The 22,731-nt window shown below is 35.1% G+C and overlaps 1 protein-coding gene across 5 annotated transcripts in view; it reads right to left on the bottom strand.

Annotated features, from left to right (window-relative positions):
- Positions 1 to 22,731, bottom strand: part of NEGR1 (neuronal growth regulator 1) — a 1,028,214-nt gene that overhangs the window by 411,780 nt on the left and 593,703 nt on the right. For all 5 annotated transcript variants that reach the window (XM_044944851.2, XM_025289451.3, XM_044944850.1 and 2 more), the window contains exon 3: positions 9,682 to 9,807. In XM_044944851.2, the coding sequence (XP_044800786.1) occupies positions 9,682 to 9,807 (126 nt within the window). The remainder of the gene's footprint in view (positions 1 to 9,681; positions 9,808 to 22,731) is intronic.

The raw sequence follows: 22,731 nt of genomic DNA, 5'->3' as shown, positions 1-22,731 counted from the left end.
CTAAACTTCATGTGATTTTCAAATATTGCCTGATGGCCATTTTAAGACTACTTGATGTTAAATAATGACTGATCTGTTTTTATTAAAATCAATATTGTATCCAAAGTAAAAATATCCTTCAAGAATGAAGGCAAAATCAAGGCATTCTCAGATGAAGACTATTAAGAGAATTTGTCTCCAATGGACTTACCACCAAAAAATAAATAAATAAATAAATAATGTCTAAAAGAAGTTGTCTAGAAGGAAATGAATAGCAGGAAGGAAGGACAATGGTAAAAGTAGAAAGATAGATAAATACAAAATACTTTCCTTCTCTTTAGTTTTCTAATATATTTGACGGGCAAAACAAAAACTATGCCATTGTCTTATGTGGTTCTCATGATGTATAGAAAATATTTAAGATAATTATATTAGAAAAGTGGGAGAGCAAATGGAGGTAAGGTTTCTATACTTCACTGGAATTAATAAAATACAAAGACCTTCATATTAGGATAATCTATATATATATATATATATATATGTATAATATAATTCATAGAGAACTACTAAAAAAATTATGTCGAGACATACCCCAAAACACTGTGACTACAACAATGAGGAATTCTAAAAGTGCTCAAGTTAACACATACAAAGACTAGAAAAAGAAAACAGAAACAAAAAAAGGAGGGAGGGACAAACAGAAGACAAAAGAAAAAAGACATTAGGCATAAGTCCAACTGAATCAATAATTAAAAGGAAATAAACTAAATATACCAATAAAATATGGAGATTGTCAGAGTGGATAAAAAACTTGACTCATCTATGTGATGTCTACAAAAGGCTTACTTAAAGTATAATAACATATGTGGACTGAAAATAAAATAATGGAAAAAAATCAATATCATTCACATCAGAATAATAGTAAGATTTTTACAGCCAAAAAAATGAAACAACCAAAATACTAGAATACATTTATGCTTAAACAAATTGGATACATTCATATAACAAAACACTACTCAGCAAAAAAGAGAAACAAACTATTGTGGTATTTTCCACAACTCCAATAATAAATCTCAAGAATGAAAAGGCCAATTTAAAAATGTCACACACAATTATTTTACTTACATAACTTTCTATAAATGATAAAATTAAAGAGATGAAAACGGGTTAGTTGGGGCTAGGGATAGTGGATGATGAAAGGAGTAGACTTGACTCTAAAGGAATACCATAAAGTAAATCTTTGTGTTGAGGGAACAGTTCTGTATGTTGATTGTGATGGTGGCTCCATAAATCAACTCAACTCATGTGATAAAACTACATGTACACATTGCACTAAATATCCATTCTTAGTTTTGCTGTCATTCTACAGTAGATCCAATGTAGTAATGGGAGAAACTGGGTTAGGGATAGGGGGAAACTCAGTGCACTAACTTCACAACTTCCCATGAGCTTATAATTATTTCAAAATAAAAAAGTGGGGGAAAAAAAACATCTCATACTCATTTGGGGCAACTTATTTATATACTCCGAGTGCCATGTTCATCCACACAATGAAGATAATGATACCCATCTCACAGTTCAGTTTTGAGGCTTTAATGAAAGAAGTACAGTGAATCCTAAAGGAAATCAACACTGACTAGTCATTGGAAGGGCTGATGCTGAAGCTCCAGTACTTTGGCCACCTGATGCAAAGAGCTGATTCATTGGAAAAGACCCTGATGCTGGAAAAGATTGAAGCAAAAGGAGAAGAGGACAGCACAGGATGAGATGATTAGATAGCATCACCAGTTCAGGGGACATAGATTTGAGCAAACTCCAGGAGATAGTGCAGGACAGAGGAGCCTGGCATGCTGTAGTACATGGAGTTGCCAATAGTTGGACACAACTTAGTGACTGAACAACAACAGCAATGCAAGCACTACTTATTTTTCCTAGAGGTATATAAAGTAATGAATTAATGTTAGTTGAACCATTGTTTTGCTGCTGAACCATACTAACTAAAATATCTTCGGTGAAACTGCTCTTTACATTAATGGAGTTAAAGTTTTGAATGTAAATCAAACATGTTAATGAGGGGTTTCCCATACCTCTGTCAACTATAAATTGGTGCTTGCCAAGGGCATTTGCCATCTGCCTCTGTGAGGATTGAATCCTGTGCTGCTGCAGCTGTTGACCTTACACACACCCCAAAGGGAGTTCAGGGTGGAGAAATGAGGCAATTTGTGCTCCAGAAAAATTGGTGGAACAGATACTTTTAGGAACTGATTTTTAGTCCAATCCTTGTAGCTCCTAATATCTAGAAAAGCACTAAATCCCTTCATAGTGACATCAGCTCCTCATGACTAACACAAAACCTTCTGTAAGATAAGTGCTTGATTGCATTGAACTCTCCTTTCACCAAAATCTTATATACTGACCTTGCCCCTCCACCTCTTTAGAGAAGTGTCTCAGAGCTATCTGAGGTGTTGTCTCCCAGGCTGAAGTTCTCATTTTGCCTCAAATAAATCTTAATTGGCTATTCTCACCTTGTGCATCTTTTTTTTTTTTTTAACACCACCAAGCAATTATCCAATACCAGTTGGATGTTCTACATTTCAGCTCAATTCTGACACTACCCAGAAAGAGCATTGGAGTTCACAGATTAAGAGCTCAGGAAAACAAGACTGCCCTGTCCCCCACCCTCAACAGATGTCTGTTGCAATTTCAGGTTATCACCTGTGCTTGAAACTGAACAGGACTCTGTGGGGCCCTCACTGCTGTAAAGCCCCATCTGTGTACTCCATTTCTTATTTATAGGAAAAGGTTTTGGTCTCCTAGGCCTTTTCTGAGTTACAAAAAGCAAATTCATACAGTTACTAATCAGGTTAGTGAGAGGATGCAGAAATCCAGGAAAGGCAGTCAAGAAACAATAGTCAAGTGATAAAATAAAATCCTAGTTTCTCCTCAAGGACAGGGCTTCCCTGGTAGTTTAGATGGTAAAGAATCTGGCTGCAGTGCAAGAGATCCAGGTTCAATTCCTGGGTCAGATAGATCCCCTGGAGAAGGGAATGACTACCCACTCCAGTATCCTTGCCTGGGAAATCCCATGGACAGAGGAGCCTGGTGGGCTACAGTCCACAGGGTTGCAAAGAGTTGAATATGACTGAGCAAGGAATATATATAACAATCCAATATATATCTCAGAAACTAATTCCCACCCTTCCCAGGAAGAGGATGGTGATTACATACTGATCATAAACACATAGAACCTAGACTGGTTGGAACCAGAAGATTGATGATTAAGTGTCCTTAAACACCACTTCATGACCTTATCATCAACCTATCAGAAGAAAATCGGGCTCCCTACTGCCCTCACTCACTTTTAAATGTTGTCTTTAAAAACCCTTCTCTGAAAACCACCAGGGATTTCAAGTGCTTTTGAGCATGAGCTACCCATTCTCCTTGCTTGGTGCCCTGCAATAAATGCTATCCTTTCCTTCACTGCAACCTGGTGTTAGCAAATTGGCTTTGCTATATATGGCAGGTGAGTTGTCTCAAGTTCATTCAGTAACATGCTTTCAATCAGGAAGCTATAAATTAGAGGTTTCAAGGACTCTGTCTTTGGGTTTGACTAATTTGCTAGAGCATCTCACAGAGCTTCAAGAAACATTTTTTTTTCTTTTTTACTAGATTACTGGTTTATTACAAAAGGACATAACTCAGAAACATCCAGATGAAAGAGATACATAGGGCAAAGTATGAGGAAAGGATGAGGGGAGAAGCTTCCATGCTCTCTGGATGTACCACTCTTCCTGAATTTCCTCATGTCCATGGATCTAGGAACTCTCCAAACGCTGTCCTTTTGCATTTTATCTGCCTGCAATGCAGGAGACCAGGGTTTGAATCCTGGGTTGGGAAGATCCACTGGAGAAGGGAATGGTAATCCACTTCAGTATTCTTGCCTGGATAATCCCATAGACAGAGGAGTCTGGCGGGCTACATACAGTCCATGGGGTTGCAAAGAGTTGGACACGACTGAGTGACTAACACACATGAGGGTATAATTACACTGTCATGGTTGATTAAATCATTGGTCATTGAGGATTAATTCAACCTCCAGCCTCTCTTCCCTCCTCAAAAGTCAGTATAGTGGGACTGAAAATTCCAACCCTTAAATCATATAGTTGATTCTCCTGACAACAAATCTGAGGTGTGGTCCCAAAATCACCTCATTAGCATAATAAAAAACACCTTTATAGCTTACTCCCCTGATGTGAAAATCCAAGATTTTTAGGAGTTCAGTGCCAGAAATGGAATGAAGGTCAAATACATATCTCATAAATCATAGTACCATAGAGGTGCAGCCATATTGAAGGCATAAGGAAAATAAAGGGCTGATTCATATTTAGGGATATGTTTATGGGTTTATATCAGGGGAATAAAGGTAATGGAGATATCAGGAAATGCTTGTGTCCCAACCATGTCATCTCTGCAAATTTTAATTTCTACTTCTAAGAAGTCTTGTGGGAAACAAGGGCAGAGAGCAGCATCCTTTACCTCTGCAGTACTTATGGAGCTCTTACTTTATGCAGGTTCTGTGCCAAGCCATGGGATACAAAGTCATGGCAATTGACTTTGTTTCTGGACAGGAGTCTCTGTCCCATAGGACCACAGACAAAACCAAAAACTACAATTCAGAGAATTAGTCCTGCATGAGTGGTGGCATAAGGTACCATGAGACCATGGAGAAATAAGCACCCAAATTTTCCTGAGATGCTTAGAAATAGTTTCATTAAAAGTTGAAGAAGGAGAAAGTTTGACAATTATATAGGGGGACAAAAGATATTCCTAATAGAAAAAAGTAATATGGGAAGTTCCCTGGCAGTCCAGTGATTGGGACTTGGTGCTTTCACTGCTATGGTCCAGGGTTCAATCCCTGGTCAGAAGATCCCACAACCTAGCCAAAGAAATAAAAAAAAAAAAGTAGAAAAACAAAATTTTAACTTTGAGTAACTGGATGAATAGCTTACCTCCATAGCTAAGTTATTCACTTCTTATTTGTTCTTTATTCTTCTATTACTGAGTTTCTGGCTCATTATGTCACTGAATTGCTATGATTATCACCAAACTACCTAACCTAAAGATCTGATCTTATTTGACCTGCTTGATACTGTTCACCATTCACTGTTCCAGGAAATTTTTCTTCTTTTGGCTTCTTGTAATCATGACTTTCTGATTCTATTCTTACACCTCTGACCACTTGTTTGTGATTTCCTTTATAAGTGCTCTGTAACAAGGACCTGACAAATATAAAAGGAGGGGAAAAACATAACAGAACAAAGGAATAGTCTTTATCTTGAATTAGGCAATACTGTTAATGCCTATGGAAAATTAGGATAAGATCATTCTTTCAAAAGGCAATAGTCATATAGAAATTAGAAGAAAAAGAGTTTGAGATACACAGCCCAGCATTTAGCTCAAATTTCAGCTTCTGAGCTAGAAGAATATCTTTACTAGATTATAAACATCACCAGGGTAAAGTAAGAATATCTGGAGATTCCAGGTATCAAAGAATAGGAATGAACTGGGAAACAGAGATTAAGATAAACAGCAATAAGGGAGTGGGAATTTGATAAAGGCTTTCAGAATGCTTCCATTTTTGTTATATATAATCTCTTATTTTAAAATTTGCCTTTTTAAGTTTCTCTATTTTTTCTGACTGGATCTAGATTTATCAATTCAATGATGTGTGATTAAGAATTTTATTTTGTCTTTCTATTCAAAATCAAGTGCCTTGTGTAAACTTGCCTATGTTCTCTAGAAGTTTTAAGTGAGTTTTGCTTCATGGTAATCACAGCATTTGAGAGCATTCAAGAACTGTATAAAGAGATCCCTCAATTTCAGAAATAGGGGTAGATATCCTGTACCTTCAGATATCATTCCTGAGAAGTTACAACTTTACTTGTTTAATCCCAGGTGGGTACTACTAGACTCTAGTCATGAGGAAACAGGGGTCAAACTCAACATGAGAAATATTCTGTTTTTTTTTTTTAAAGAAAAGAAAAATGTCAAGGAAGATGAAGAATGACCAAGGAATTAGTCCCCAGACTAAAGAGGGCTAAAGTGGTATGATCGGAGAAGGCAATGGCACCCTATTCCAGTACTCTTGCTTGGAAAATCCCATGGACGGAGGAGCCTGGAGGGCTGAAGTCCATGGGGTCGCTGAGGGTCGGACACAACTGAGTGACTTCACTTTCACTTTTCACTTTTATGCATTGGAGAAGGAAATGGCAACCCACTCCAGTGTTCTTGCCAGGAGAATCCCAGGGACGGGGGAGCCTGGTGGGCTGCCGTCTATGGGGTTGCATAGAGTCAGACATGACTGAAGTGACTTAGCAGCAGCAAAGTGGTATGATAACTGAATACAACATTTGGATTCTGTACTAAAAGAAAAAGAATTCTCTAAAGGACACTATTTGATCAGTTGACAAAACTGCAGCACGGTTAGTAATCAGATAAATGTAAAATGCCAACATTCAAGGTACAAAAGTTAAACATTGCACTTTGGTCACACAATAAAATGTTCTTCGGAAATTCACACTGAAATAAATAGGGAGAAAAGGGCTTGATGTATACAAAGTGTTCTCTTTTCAAATAATTTAATGAAAAAAAATATTTCTGCATACCCTACACACAGAAAATGTTGACTCAAAGAGGGAAAATGATGGATGAAACTGAGTAAAGAACAGAGAGTAGACTTTGCATTATTTCTATTAACACTTTATTTTTCTTACTGTATTTTTTTTAATTGTAGTAAAGTATAGTTGATTTATAATATTGTATGCAATATTGTGTTTAATTCCTGCTGTACAACGAAGTGATTCAGTTGTATGCATACACATAATATATATATATGTATATACATATACATGCATACATATACATATATATGTATATATTCGTATACATATACATATATGTGTATTCTCATATATATATGAGAATACATATATATGTATACATATATATGTACATATGTATACATATACATGCATACATATACATATATATGTATATATTCTTTTTCATATTCTTTTCCATTATGGTTTATCATAGGATATTGAATATAGCTCCCTGTGCTATACAGTAGGATCTTGTTTATCCATATTATATATAATAGTTTACATCTGCTAATCCCAAACATTTCAAAGATGAATTTGAAATAAATTGCTACATATAGAAAGAGAAAAAATAGAAAGGAAGAAATCCTGACTATAAGTAACTCTAAAGAAGCTCATAAGTCCAGAAACTTTGCAAGAAAGATATTTTGGGGCTAGTACACTAAGTTGTTTGAACTAACAAGTGGAATGGCAACTTCAATTGTTCAGGCATGTCTGTGATATGGTTGAATCCACAACCCAACTTTTCCACGGATAAGGAGGAAGCTCTGTGGAGCTGCCTTCCCGTGATCAGTCATTTTTCTTTTTAATGATTTTAAAAACAGAATAGACCATAAATGAATTGGTAAGACTTACTAACTACTGGTAGAATAAACAAATCATACATGTACAAAAATTAGTCATTGTTCTTCATACTGACAGGAAATCTATCTATATCTACTTTTAACACTAAACCCTGTTCACTCGGTGATGGTTGTTTGAGACACATTTCCTTTTGTGATACAGAAAAAGAACAGAGGAGAATGTGCAAAATATTGATTACCTTAAATAAAAAATAGATTAATGAAGTTTATAATTTTGCTTTCAAATATAAATACATAAATTGAGGAAAGGTAATAGAATGATGACATGTTACTTAAAGCAGGAACTCCATGTTGCTGAGCATTGAAATTTAGATTACTAATAAATTACAGTTTGCAATTATTGGAAGCATTTATAAAAATATCAGCTATGTGTAGCTATTCATTAAATAACAGTTAATAGTTATGCTAATTTTACTCATTTGCTCTGTATGGTAGGATCAGAAAAACTATGTACAGTTTAACTTATAACCCAATCTGTCTTCTTTCGGCTTCAAAATGTTATCCATTATCGCTATTCTAATAACTTCACTAACCAACATTCATGGTATTTAATTAAACTAAAATATATCCAAGCACTTACAAAAAGAATATGCATAATAACAAGTGCAACAAAGAAGAAGAGTTAAATCCAAAATATTAATCTTAAATTGCATTAATGTGGAGATTATGTGCTTCATTCTTAGAAAAAATTATATTTTCATATCAGATTTAAATCCAGAAAGATGATTAAGAATCAGCCTTACATTTGCATATCATCTTATATTTTTAAAGCACATTTATAAGTATTATCTTTTCTGAGTCTCACAATAGCCAGAGATTTTTATCATTTGATTTTTGGAAAGTAGGAAACCAGCTAACTGAGGCTAAGAGATTTGCATGAGGATTTACTGAACTGATGAATAAGGAAGGTGAGATTGGAGCACATGCATTCTAATTGCTAGTCCTGGGTTTGTCTCATGCTCCATGGAGAGTCCTTCCACTAATTCAGGGCTCACATGTGAGTTTTATGATTCTTAGCCACTCTAGAGAGGAAAATGTTGGCAGTCAAGAGCACACTCATGCTTCAGAAATATTACAGGGGCCATAATGCATATTATATAAGCATATATTGCTGTTACATTGATTTTTTTTCTCACATTAATAGTAATACTAAATGTATGATGTGAGGAAGTCTCATTAGATCTACTGCATAAATGAGGGAACTGAAAGACACTTAAGGATAAGTGAAATTAAAGAAAGCATTAGCAGACAGAAGAGATGTTCTAATTGTACTTTTTCTACATCTCTATAAAATATGTCTTCCTGATTCCTTTAAAAGCGATTTCGTCATACTAACCTTGTTCAAGTTATTTCTACCCCAAATACAAAACAAATAAAAATCGAATTTTGTCTATCTGAAATGTGGCGGGGTCCTATTCACGAAAAGTACCACTCTTACTTCCATGGTACATTTAAAGCTGTATTGTTCAAATGTTTAGATTTTATAAACTGATGACTCATTTAGAGTTGTTCTGTGAAAATAGACTTGTTTTGATGATGTTTACCCCCAGCTTCCTAAAACTGACAATTTCTTTAGGAGGATGTGCCCTGTATCAAAAGCACAAGACACTAATAAACATGTTATATCCCTTAATCTCACCTAGTTTTGTGATCTTTTACAAGTTACTTAACTCTTGGGTTTTTAGATTCCTCATCAGTCAAAATTTAATGCTAACTGCCAAATCCTTGATTCCGAACTGCAGTTTGAAATTAGACCCAGCAACCTCATAATTTGTATAATTTCATTCTCCCCTGATTACCTCAGCAGTTCACACTGGCCTATTAACATGGGAATGCCGATTGAATAAAAGCCTTACACATTTAAATGAAGATATTTCTCTTGTGACATTTTCCATTTGAGCCTTTTGTCTATTGATGTGTGATTATCCAGTATACTACCGTGAAAGTAACCTTGCCTAGGCATCAAGAGACCTAGGGTCTACTCTGGGCTGTGACAGAAAATGTTCATTTAACTTCTGTGAACTGCAGACATTTGGGTATAAAAAATAAGTATAAAAATATGCATCCTGTCTACCTCATGAAAAATATATGAAAAATTAGCTGATGCTTAAGTTTTGAACAAGTGAGGTTGCAGGATGATACTGAACAGCACAAACAACGCTGATGCATTTCTGTTTTACCTGATGGAGAGATGTGCCGCCAAGAAATGGAAGGCTCTGGTTTCCCAGTGGCCAAACAAGTAAGGGTGACATTGGTTCCTTCATTGATGGTCATATCGTTTGAGATGTCATAAATCTTCGGAGGAACTGAAATGGCAAAACATGCAGTGGTCAGAAAAAAATATGTATATATAACAGTCTGTTAAACTACATATGATTAACTCCATGTTATCATGCAAACAAACTACGGTGGTGAAATGAACTTATAGCTCAGGATCATCACCTAAACAATGGATTCTCTAGATCTTCAAGATTATCCCAGAGGTTTTTTTTTTTTTTTCCTGCTCTTTGATTGGTTTTAAATTTCTCTAGTATTTAGCTATGAAATATTTTAGGGTAAATTAAATATTTAATAACAAAAGTTTACATGTTGTTTAAATGTTATTGTGAATACTTTTGTACTAAGTAAACTAGAATATAGTCATCTGTCTGTTCCATCTATATACTTCAATATAATGATGGTTTTCTGGTTGAAATGATTCAAGAAAAATGGAAATCTAGAAGAAATTTAAAATAAAAGGACAGCTATACCTATATGCTGATTTATGAACTAAGTGAGGTAAAACCTAGAATTAGGATATATGTTTTCAAGTTCACAAAGGCAATTGGGGCCTCAACTTTTTCATCTGCCAAAGAGCAGGACTGGACTTTCTGATCATTTATGTTCTAAGGAACACAAATTCCAAAGGCTGTGAAAGATATGTTCAATATGTATTTTCTTGTCAGCAATGAATGGAAATTGGTTGAAATAGGTCTCTTTATGTTGAGATTTCTTGGAACATTTGTTATGACCTGTTGCTCTGTAGGTCTATGATAGTGAAAAGGGAAGTACTGTGATGCATTTTTTTTCCTGATGTATTAAGCTATGGAAACATTTATATCAGAGAAGTAGTGACCCAGGAATAAACTTTGGGAATGATGGATAGGAAAAATACCTAAATTAACTTCCAGGATGTCGGTATTCTCTCAAACAGCAAATTATCACATTTAATCCTTAAACAGTATGGATATGAATCCTGCATCCTCTGCAGACTAGCTGTCTTATATCAGCCTGAGTTCTTCATCTGAAAGCTGGAGATTGTATTAGTACAAACCACATGTAGCTGCTGTTAGAATTAATAAGTTAACATATGTTTAAGGGTTTAGAAAAGTTCCTGGAATTATTGTTAGATATTATTATTATATGCTTTAAAATACATATTTGGTGTTTGAACTTAATTTCACTACTGCTCTTTCCCATGCCTTAAAATTTCTCTGTGAACTTTACCACTTTGATGGTATACATGAATGCCCTGTGCCAGTTTTGGTTTACTACATAAAAATTATAGTATGTTGAAGCTTCAGGTCTAAGCTAAATAGTAATTCAATATACTGATCTCTATTATAAAAACATAATTTTGTAGTGGATTTTTTTCTCATTGTTCCATTCTTAGGGTTTCTTCTGGCAAGAGATGTGTTTTCCTAGCTATTTTGAAAACCAGTATCTATAATCTGTCATAGTGATAAATTAAATTACTCATACTTTGAATATCATCTTTGATTTTTTAATGGAACCCAAACTCTGCTACAAGAAAATCTGGGAGGATTTGATTACAAACACAAAGTATTTGACTATATATAATTGGTGATGTGATTGAGGAAAAGGTTTATTCTTAAGTGATATACTGTTGTAACTGTTTCTAAATGACATACTTTAATTGGCATTTAAAACATATTATGATTAAATTCTTCAGTGAGCTCTTCTTAAGCAAATAAGCAAAAAATAAAAACCATTCCAAGCAGAAGACTCTTTTAAGCTTAACTGAAACAGAACAGAAATAAAGATATTAAAATACCTTAGGAAGAAAGTAGAGAAAAAAGTGTAAGACTTACTGGTGAACTGAAGATTTAATAAAATTACAGCATTAAACAAAAAATATCCTTTGGATAGATGGATGTAGGTAACAGTTTAATAGAGTAAACTATGATATACATGGGTATATACACATGCTGCTGCTGCTGCTGCTGCTAAGTCACTTCAGTCATATCCGACTCTGTGCAACTCCATAGATGGCAGCCCACCAGGCTCCGCCGTCCCTGGGATTCTCCAGGCAAGAACACTGGAGTGGGTTGCCATATCCTTCTCCAATGCATGAAAGTGAAAAGTGAAAGTGAAGTCGCTCAGTCATGTCCGACTCTTAGCGACCCCATGGACTACAGCCTTCCAGGCTCCTCTGTCCATGGGAGTTTCCAGGCAAGAGTACTGGTGTGGGTCACCAGTGCCTTCTCCACAATATACACATGCATGTGTGTGTATATATGTATTTATATATACATATGTTTACATATGTATATATAAACGTGTATATATGTATATATAAATACATATATACCAATATCTACTATTAAACAAAGAAAAAGTTATGTGATACTTTCCTTCTTTATGTAGTACAGCGATATCAGTTTAGTCTGACTAGTTTATTTATTTCAAACATATAACTAATTCAACTTTGGACTATAAATATTTAAGGGAAGTTATGGAGTGCCATAAGACATGCGTTCTAGCCTCTAAATTAAATGATTTTCTCAGATTTTATTTGATCTTAAAATTGTTTATTTTCATTTTTACACATGTACTTGTAGTTAAAGTGGTAAACATAAGTAGTGGCAAACTTATATTAAGCACAATATTTAATTTCACAGAAAAACAGCCAAATCCCTTAGCAATAAACTTAGATTTAACATTTAACTATGGAAAATTCTGTGGTGGGGGAATACTATTGAATTCCAGGTGTGGCATGTCAGTCCAGTGATTGCAACCAACTTCTGGAGCTTCATAATTCAGGATATACTATGGTAAAGAAACATCTGGAAAGAGGATGCTAGTAAGAGAAAATCCCTCTGGCAAGGCTCTTCTCCCCAAAATGCATCACCTGTTGGCAACAGATGTTGTGTGTAGACAAAGCCAATGAAAATCCTCACATGCCCTGTAGCTTGTGGAGGCAAAGGCAGGTGTTCCTTTGCTGAACATTCAGTCATTGAATATTCAGTTCAAGACTTCAAACTTTTACTGAGAATTAGGGAGGGAATAATTCTGGACTCACAGGAAATGCAAAAATTTCCTAACATAATCCTTCACCTCAAGAAACTTAAAATTTAAATAGGGAGTAAGATAGATAAGTAACTAAGAGAAGACAAATATTTACCATGTTTTCGTTTCTCATTTTACATGAGGAACACATGTCTAAACAGGTATGCCTTCAGGGTTCAACATCATCAGAGATTAATTTCATGTTCATTTCTTTTTAAAGCAAACCATGAAGGATAGTTTATGCACAAAGTTATTCATTGTGGTGCTATTTATAATAAATAATAATTATTAATAACCTCAATGTAAGACAAAAGAAATGGAGATATTGGCTAGCTCTGCCTCCAAAATAAGATGTGTTACTGAGGAAGGGTTTGGGATGAATCTGGGGACCATTGGGATAAGATATAAAGGAAGAGAAAGGTGATGTTTCTAGTCTGGGTGGCAGGAACAGAGAAGAATGGTAATGTTTCAGACGTTGTAAGACCATCTGGGTCCAGATAACAGTTTGTGTATAAATGGCACATGTGCACATCTAGGAAGAATGCCATTGAACTTTCTAAGTGACAAAGCATCATGTCTTATATGTCCAATATTCTATGCACTTGCATAGAAAAAAGTAAAATGAGTTAAAATGACTATTCTAGACATCTATATCTTTTCTGTATAACATATCTCAAAATCCTTTAACATTTTTATTTACAAATGTAACTTAAAAATCAATTGTTTAAAAAGAAGCATGTTCAATCAGTTTAATAATTTTAAGTCACTATATAATTACATTTTAATGAGTATTTCAGGTTGCTATAGAATTATTAAAAGTTAAATACCTATGACCTGGATCAGAGCAATAAAGGAATAAGCTATTCATTTAAATATATACTTGTTTAACTTTCAGGAAATTATGATTATAACCTTTAAATTGTTATACATTTGAAGGAATCACTATTGTACCTTTGAATTAATAACCTACTCTGCCTTTAATTAATCATTCACAGGATTCAATTTCAACTAGTATTTACTGCCCTGTTTTCAACTTCTATTCAGTTGATGCCATGGTGGGAAAGGACGATCCATATTTAGATGCATTTATAGATTTAGATTTGTTAAGTGCTAGTTGCTCAGTTGTGTCTGACTCTTTGCACCTCCATGGACTGTAGCCCACCAGGCTCCTCTGTCCATGGAATTTTTCAGGCAAGAATAAGGAGTGGTTAGCCATTCTCTTCTCCAGGGCATCTTCCTGACCCAGAGATTGAACCCGGGTATCCTGCATTGAGCAGGATTCTTTACCATCTGAGCCACCAGGGAAGCCCTATTTGATTCATTACAGTAATTCAAATCTCTTACTGGTTTCACTTTCATAAAAAATTACGCTATATGACTTGTCCCAACTGCCTTCTCAATTTGGAACCATCTATCAGTGTCCTTAGACAGGGTATGGAGTATTATCAGTAAGGAAAATCTTAGAATACATACCTAAACCAAATGCTAATGATTTCCACACAACCAGGCCACTTGGGATTATTCCCTACTATTTGAACTATGAGAGGCAATAGTTTTTGAGTGTCCTCATGGTTGCTTTTTAAAACTTTTTAAAACTTGTTCATAATTTCTAAACTGTATTAAAAAAATAAGGTTTTTGTTTCTTTAATGAGCAGCCTTCACAGATTTAACTTACATTTCTTCAAGCAGCTCATCTTGTAGTCTGGAACATGATCATTAAAAGTTTGAGAAGTCAAAATAAGGGTGACAAATGTGTACATCACAGGAATCATATGAGCACACTGTTTTATTTTATATGAAAAGTCTGTGCAGGGACTGTGGCCAGGGCCCTGGTGTGAGGAAGTCAGAACGGAGGAGCCTAGCAGTGTCCATGTGCTCCAGCCTGCTTCCTAATGGGATGGAAGCTGGTGGGAAATGTTTTTTTAAAGTCTGTGCAGATGATTTTCAGAAATAATAAACAGAGTTCCCATCTATAATAAGTTGCATGAGATGTGAGGTTGTGTTACACATAACAGTGAAAGTCCCTAGAGAATGTATTTGATGGTGATCTTGCCTACATGTGTGCTGAGTCCTTCAGTCATGTCTGACTCTTTGTGACCCATGGACTGTAGTGTGCTAGGCTTCTCTGTCCATGTGACTCTCCAGGCAAGAACACTGGAGTGGGTTGCCATGCCCTCCTCCCGGGAATCTTCCTGATCCAGGGATAGAACCCATATCTCTTATGTCTCCTGCATTGCCAGGCGGCTTCTTTTCCACTAGCACCACCTGGGAAGCCTGATGGCTATTGTAACTTTAAATAAATGCAAGACAAGGATTATTTGGATCTAGACAGTTGCGCTGGCTCACTAGAATCAATTAAATGCTTCATCAAGTTCTTAAGTTGTAAGAGTCCATAAAAGACCACAGTACATACAAATCCATTAGGAGAGCTTCTTTAGGCTGCCAGGGCTAAATGGTGAATGAACTATGTATTTAATCTGCCCCACAAACACTGAAAGATTGTTGAAAAACATCAGTTGAGTACTTATCATAGCAACAGTCTGGGCACAAGCATCTAGAAAAGAGTCTGACACATACAGGATACTCAACAATATTTGTTTTATTGTTTTTATGTGCAAGCTAATATTTCTTTAGCTTCATAATGATGCTTTCCCATATAATTTCATACCATTGCAAGTATGATATAATATAAATTCTGAGGATATAGTAAAAATGTAATTATAGTGTCAAGGGTCCTATGTGACTTTTTTCAAGGATTCTCTGAGATTGGGGATTCAATACTTCTTTTAACTTACATAAAATCATGGTAGCTCCCTACTGTACTGCTTACTAGAGTTTTTGCCATGCAAGCCAAGAGAAATAATTGAACAATAATCATAAATGTATTTTCAACAGAATGAACTATCACATCTTAAGCAGGAGTATGTATTTTGGTTAGTGCATTATTTTTTTTTTTTTCACTTGAGAAGCTATGTAAATTTAAGGTCAAAAGTATTTGACTTGAAGAGTGTGTACATATTATTTCTGTTTTTTTTCCCCCTCTCCATAGACTTGGAGTCTGAGTTAGTTCGAATAAACTATATCTCTGAAGATTTTCCAAACTGCTTGAGTCAACAAGCTAGACATAACTATAAATCTTAGGAGAATTGGCTTTTTTTGCACTCCCATATCTGGTAATGGCTGGCAATATCAAAAGAACAGTCTTTCCCTAGGCTGGCACTTCCCTTGTCAGTCTTGGCCAGCCCCCAGAAAGTGAAAGCAGATCTTCGTTATATAACAAACCTCCTGGAAAAGGTGCTGTTCTCAAACTGAGAGAAGAAATTGTTTCATGATTTTTTTTTTGCCTAAATTGGCTTGCTGGTGGGTGCTTGATGGCTTCCTGGCCTGCATCTAACTAGGAACATTGTTTTCTCCAGCTCATAGACTACAAACTGACTTTTTATAGTTTATGACATTTCCAAGATTTCTATGGTTTCTCCCCTCATCCCATCACTGATAGGAGGACAATAATAGCTAAGCGTGACTTGTAAATGCAAACTTGCCAGATTTGTGTTTTCCCTACTGATGGAATATGCCAGAACTTCTTTGGGGGGCAAAGAACATGTTTGAAAAAAAAAAATGCGTCTTTCAGACTGCAGTTCAAACTGAATCATGTTGCTTAACTTAGTGTTTCTCCTTTTTTATAAAACCTATGTATAAAATTTTCTCAATCTACTGTGTCCTTCAGGGGATCAGCTACATAAAATTTTAGAACAGGCAAGTGACCTATTTTAATTCACTCATATATTCATTCAACAAGTATTCATCAAGAACCACTTTGACTTAAGGAGATTAATCTTAAGGAGTCCATGTCTAAAGAGTTAGAAAGATCTAACACTATTAATTATATTATGGAGTAATAAATCCTATAAAGTAGATTCTGTACAGCAAGGTGTTTGGGACACAAGAGTAGTAAATCAAATTCTGCCTGTGGAGTCAGAATTGGAGGGGATATTGATCTTAAGAAAGGCTTTATGAAACAGATGACATTTGAGTGAAATTTGATGGTTAAAAACAGTAGTGTCCTATGTTTCAGGATGATCTGGTAAGACTTTTAGAATCCTGGGGAGGAGAGGGAGGGCACAACTCAAGAGATCCTAGACTGATGGTTTGGAGTGAGCTCCAAACTCCTCTACAGATTTTGGTAACTGATTTACAAGATACCAACAACTTATCTTGATAAGAAGAGACGATGTCTTAATAGCTTGCACTCAGATAGAAAGGTGCTATGAGTAACTTTTACCCCACTGTGTTATTGGTTCATGTCATAGGGATCAAGATGATCAACAATGGAAAGAAGAAAGTGATCATCTGAAAATGATAAACCCTAAAGGATATGGAATTATGGAAAACATCAAAGTGGAAATGTCTTCCTTCTCTCTTTACTTTCTCTCCATCTTTGCTTGACTACCTAATATGTGGGTTATATGTAAGTAATCTCTAAATTTTAAGACAGATTTTCTTGTTGAGGAAAGCCATCGGTGTGTGCTAGGTAGATTTTCAGTGGAAAATCTCTCTCTCTCTGATATATATATTATCTATATAATATATTATATAGATAACATATATTAATAATATATTATAATTATCAAATAATTGTTAAATATAATAGTCATTATTAGTAGTATAATGATATATTTATATATTATAGATTATACATACATATATGTAAATACACATATATGCACATATGTTATATTAAGACAGCTTAGCCTACATGATAATTAAATGTGATAAAAGACCAAAGAAAGGTCACTGGTTTAGAAAGGATAGGTTTTGTTAGCTTAATATTTAAAGATTTCAGATTTTTCAGTTGAAGGCAAGTTCCTCACCTGCTGAATAAACATTCTTAAAGTAGAAAGATAACATTGTTATACAAGATTTTTAATATTTTAGACATAAAGATTTTATTTTTGCTTCATTTTGGCTAGAGGATCAAGAGCTGGCCTATAAACATACACATGAATGTTTATATACCAGAGTTCAAATCCCTGCTGTACCTCAGGCTAGCTTCAGCTTCACTTACGGGATGGTTCAAAGATATAAAATATTACTTAAAATCAGGACCATAATAAGAACTACTCCCTCAGGCAGCAGCAGCAGGAAGGCTGGAGCACACTTACAGCAGTGTTGTATATCACAGGGAATCTACAATGACTTTGTAACTCACTCTTCTCCCCAGTAGAAAATAGTTACAAAATACGTAGGAAAAATTATCACAACTGAAAAGCCTTACAGCACACAATGTAGGTATCCGTTCCTGAGGAAGATTTCTTACGAAACCAACTGTATATCTTTAAAATCTTCAGTGATGATGACATTTTATTAAGAATTAATAATGAATTTTTTTCCTGGAAACAATTTGGCAGTATACTTTAAGAACTTTAAAGAATCCAACCCAGTGAGCCAATGATTTCTGTTCCAGGAATTTCTCTTAAGGAAAGCAGGTACCTCCCTTCTGTATAGTCGCTATTCACATAAACCTGGTGGCCAGCTCCATTGTTCTGTTAAAAATGTGTCAGCAAATGCCCTCTGGAATGGCCTGGATGAACTTTTCTTGCCTCGTCTTTGGCAGTGAACGATCTACATAAACCAGAGGAAACGGCCCAGCTGTGTCATGCTAGAACCCAGCTGTCTTCTTTGCAAATATTTCCCACAGTGAAAAGCTTGCTTTAGCATTTTTTGAAACGCCAGAGAGTCCAATGTCTATCCTTGGACTCATAGAGTTATATTGAAACACCTGGCTCTGGATTTCATGAGGTAAATCTATTCCAGTTCAATATGAGTTCCTTTTGTGAGGCTCCGGTTTTCATAATTGTGTTTTAGTAGATTTTTATATCTAAAGTCTGTTATGCTACGCTGTTTCCTGCATTTGCAGAAAAGATGTGTCTTGTCGGTGCAATCAGGAAAAAAACCAAAAAAGAAAAAAAAAAAAAAAAAAAAACAGCTTTTCTGAAGTACTTTGATTTATCTGTTGTTTGTACCTAATATGTATTTTCCTAATTATAAAGGTGCGTGCTCTGTCATGTCTGACTCTATCTAGCGACCCTATGGACTATAGCCCACCAGTTTCCCCTGTCCATGGGATTCTCCATGCAAGAATACTGGAGTGAGTTACCATTTCCCTCTCCAGCCCATGCCTCTTGTTTCTTGCATTGGCGGAAGCTTCTTTACCATTAGCACCACATTAGAGGTAGTACACACTTATTTAAAAGAATGTGGAAAAAATAAAGAATGAGGAAGAAAAACACCAAATCGTCTATTAGGTTGAAACATCTAAATTTTTTCCTTTTGTTAGGTTAAAAAAAAAAAAAAAGTACACTGGAAAGCACCAGTCTAAAGACAGCAGATACCACTCAAATTTTTCTTTTAGAAATGGAAGTGCAGGTTTGCCAGACTTTTAGATATGAGCTATTCTATTATTTTGTGCCACACATTCATCAAAATAACTGTGGATTTACCTTAGTACAGACTCAAATGGCCCATTCTGGGATTTAGAAAAATTTGCAACTTACTGGAGACACTTGGTCATCATGTGCTGGAAAATTATAATGTAGAAATCTACATGGTCTATGACAATAAACAGTGCCTGCAGGTTTATGTGTATATAAAATCCTCACCATCCACTGCAAGCCTTTTATAGTCTTAATGCAGTCATAGAGTCACAATTTGCTATCAATGCCTTGCATTCTGGCAAGCCTCTAGACTGTTCATTTGACTTGAAAGACTCATTTTCACATTACATTGCTTGATTTCTCATAAAAGCTGTGGATTATCACACTAATGTGTGGTTGCTCACCTGTCATGGAATAACTATGATGACATCTCCAGAATGACTAGAGTTTCGCCTTAGGAAATATTCTGAGAACAGCTCTTATACAGAAATTTAAATAATAAAATCATGATTCACTTTGATATTTTGCTCCCCCCCCCAAATTATATACTTTTAAATCATGTTTCTTCATCTGATTTTCTCAAAGAGAATGTTTTATTTGTGCTTATAATGTAACAATCAAATGTTGTGTAATTATATGCCAAGATATCTCAGTGCAGTCTTATGGTTATATGCACAGATTCTCTCTAAAATTGGGTTAAAAGGTAATTTGCTATGTTTCTGGCCCCTAGATCATTAGTCACAGTGGCCTAAGTGCATTCTCTTATAATTCGATATCAAAGAAATTGCTTTTATAGCATTAACTATATTATATTCAAAATTGTATAAATTATTGAAATACTCTGCCTATTGCCAAGATATAAGACAGTTCACATGGAAAAAGTTCCATTTTAAATTATTCATTGGAAAAAAGTCCGTCTCTTGCCAGAAACTGTTTTATACTGGGGCTAGCTTTTGGGACTTACATTTAAATATGAATCACAAGAACTCTGGAAATTTCAGATACTTATAATTCTTCTGGCTTTGAAAATGTGGTTGTCTCTTTAACTCATTCATTTCCATCAAGTATAGTAAACATTGTATAATGTCTTGTATCGAGTTGCTATTCTAATGGACATTTTCATCAGTCATAGTGAAAGTCTTCATAGGTAATTCCTTATAAATCATGATAAAACAATATTAAAAAATCCATATAAATAGTGAAATTTGTTGGCTATTTTTGAGCTATTTTTGTTGGCTCACTATTTTTGAGCAGAATATATAAACTGTATAATCAATGAGCTATATACATCATATGTACATATTATATACATATATATTATATGTGTATATATGTATATTACAAATATATACATGCATGTGTATTTGTCATATAGTTGATAAATGTTCAATTGGATTGTGTGTATTTTGTAACATAATTATATAACTTTTCTAATGATAGAATGTGGTCATAAAGGGGCAAATCTAATTGTAAGACACACAATTACATTACAAAATACACATACACATACAAATACACATATTCAATTTATGTATATTTTTCCTACAGATTTCTGGAGAACTCATATGAATAGAGGAACTATTTCATATACTCTCTGAGTATCCTAAAGGATCATACTTAGTACACAATAAGTGTTCAGAAAATATTAAATGTTTTTACCAGTTCTAAATGCCTTAGCTCACCAGGTTGCTAAGTGGTAAAGAATCTACCTGCCAAGGCAGGAGACCTGGGTTCAATTCTTGGGTTGGGAAGATCCCCTGGAGAAGGAAATGTCAACCTACTCCAGTATCCTCACCTGGGAAATCCCATACACGGGGGAGCCTGATGGACTACATACAGTTCATGCAGTTGCAAAGAGTTGGACATGACTCATCGACAAAGCACAGAACACAGCAAACATTCCTCATTGTAGAGTAGATTTCTGGGTAGATTGAATAGCATAGTAGATAAAGGGAATTCTATGAATGTATTGAGTGTATATAGAATTCATTTGACAGCTGTTCATGATAGTTTAAGCAGTAGAATGGAGAAGCACGGACAAGAAGTCTGCACAGCCAGGAAGAATATTACCAATGTTGGTGGGCAGATTCAAGTATGAAGGAAGAATGTTAGAGAAAGGCATGGGGATCTGTGTCTGGGTTTTTCCTTTCCTCTGTTTTCAACACCTTGGATGTTTATTGATAAAACCATATCAGGGGTCATGTGCTTAGCCATAGTAATTACAATATAAGAGTGACAAACTGATACATTATTTTCAATTAGAGGTTGGTCAGAATGGTAAAGTGCACAGACCCTATAAAAAGTGAAAACTGTTAGTAACTCAGACCAGGGGTCAAACCCAGGTCTCTTGCATTTCAAGCAGATTCCTTAACATCTGAGATACCAGGGCAACACTATAATATTATAGTATTATAATCATATTAACTATAAATACAATGTAATATTTATAAATATAATGTATATAATATGTATGAATTTAATATGTATAAATATACATTATATAAATACAATAATATTAATATAATTATAACAATATTAGGTTGGTGCAAATGGAATTGCAATTTCGCGTTGTTGAATTTTGCTGTTTTATATTGGAACACATTCTTAAATAAATGTTACGTTACACATTATTTTAATGTCCATTTCTTGCTCTATATATTTTTTCTAATAACTTATTACTTGCTGCTTGTTTTAAATTTATTTTGGATTACAGAATTGATGTTAGACAAAAAGGAAATTTGAGTGATTTTCTTATTCAAATTCAAAATGGGTCCTAAAGAAGTGGAGACAACTTGAAACATCAACAACACATTTGGACCCGGAACTGCCAACAAAGGTACAGTGCAGTGGTGGTTCAAGAAGTTTTGCAAAGTAGACAAGAGCCTTGACTATGAGGAGCACAGTGGTTGGCCATCAGAAGTTAACAACAGCCAACTGAGAGCAATCAGAGCTCATCCTCTAACAATTACATCAGAAGTTGCCAATGAACTCAACATCAACCATTCTATGGTCATTTGGCATTTGAAGCAAATTGGAAAGGTAAAAAATCTCAACAAATGAATTCTCACAAGCTGATCAAAAAAGGAAAAAAAAAAGTTGTTTTGATGTGTCTTCTCCTTTTCTACATGACAACAATGAACCATTTATCGATCGTGCTATGAAAAGTGGACATCTGACAACTGGTGATGACCAGCTTAGTGGTTGGATTGAGAAGAAGCACCAAAGCACATCCCAAAGCGAAACTTGTAATAATAAAGGGGTCTTGGTCACATTTGGTGAGCTGCTGGTGGCCTGATCCACTATATCTTTCTGAATCCCAGAGAAACCATTACCTCTGAGAGTATACTCAGCAAAATGAATGCCCAAATGCATGTCACATAACCAATGCTTCAAAAGTTGAACTAATTGGCCTACAAAGTTTTACCTCTTCTGCCATATTTACTTGACCTCTCACCAAATGACTACCGCTTCTTAAAGCATCTCAACAACGTTTTGCAAAGAAAATGC

The sequence above is a fragment of the Bubalus bubalis genome, chromosome 6 (genome assembly GCF_019923935.1).
Source record: "Bubalus bubalis isolate 160015118507 breed Murrah chromosome 6, NDDB_SH_1, whole genome shotgun sequence".
NCBI lineage: Eukaryota > Metazoa > Chordata > Mammalia > Artiodactyla > Bovidae > Bubalus > Bubalus bubalis.
This window is presented reverse-complemented; position numbering and strand designations above follow the sequence as displayed.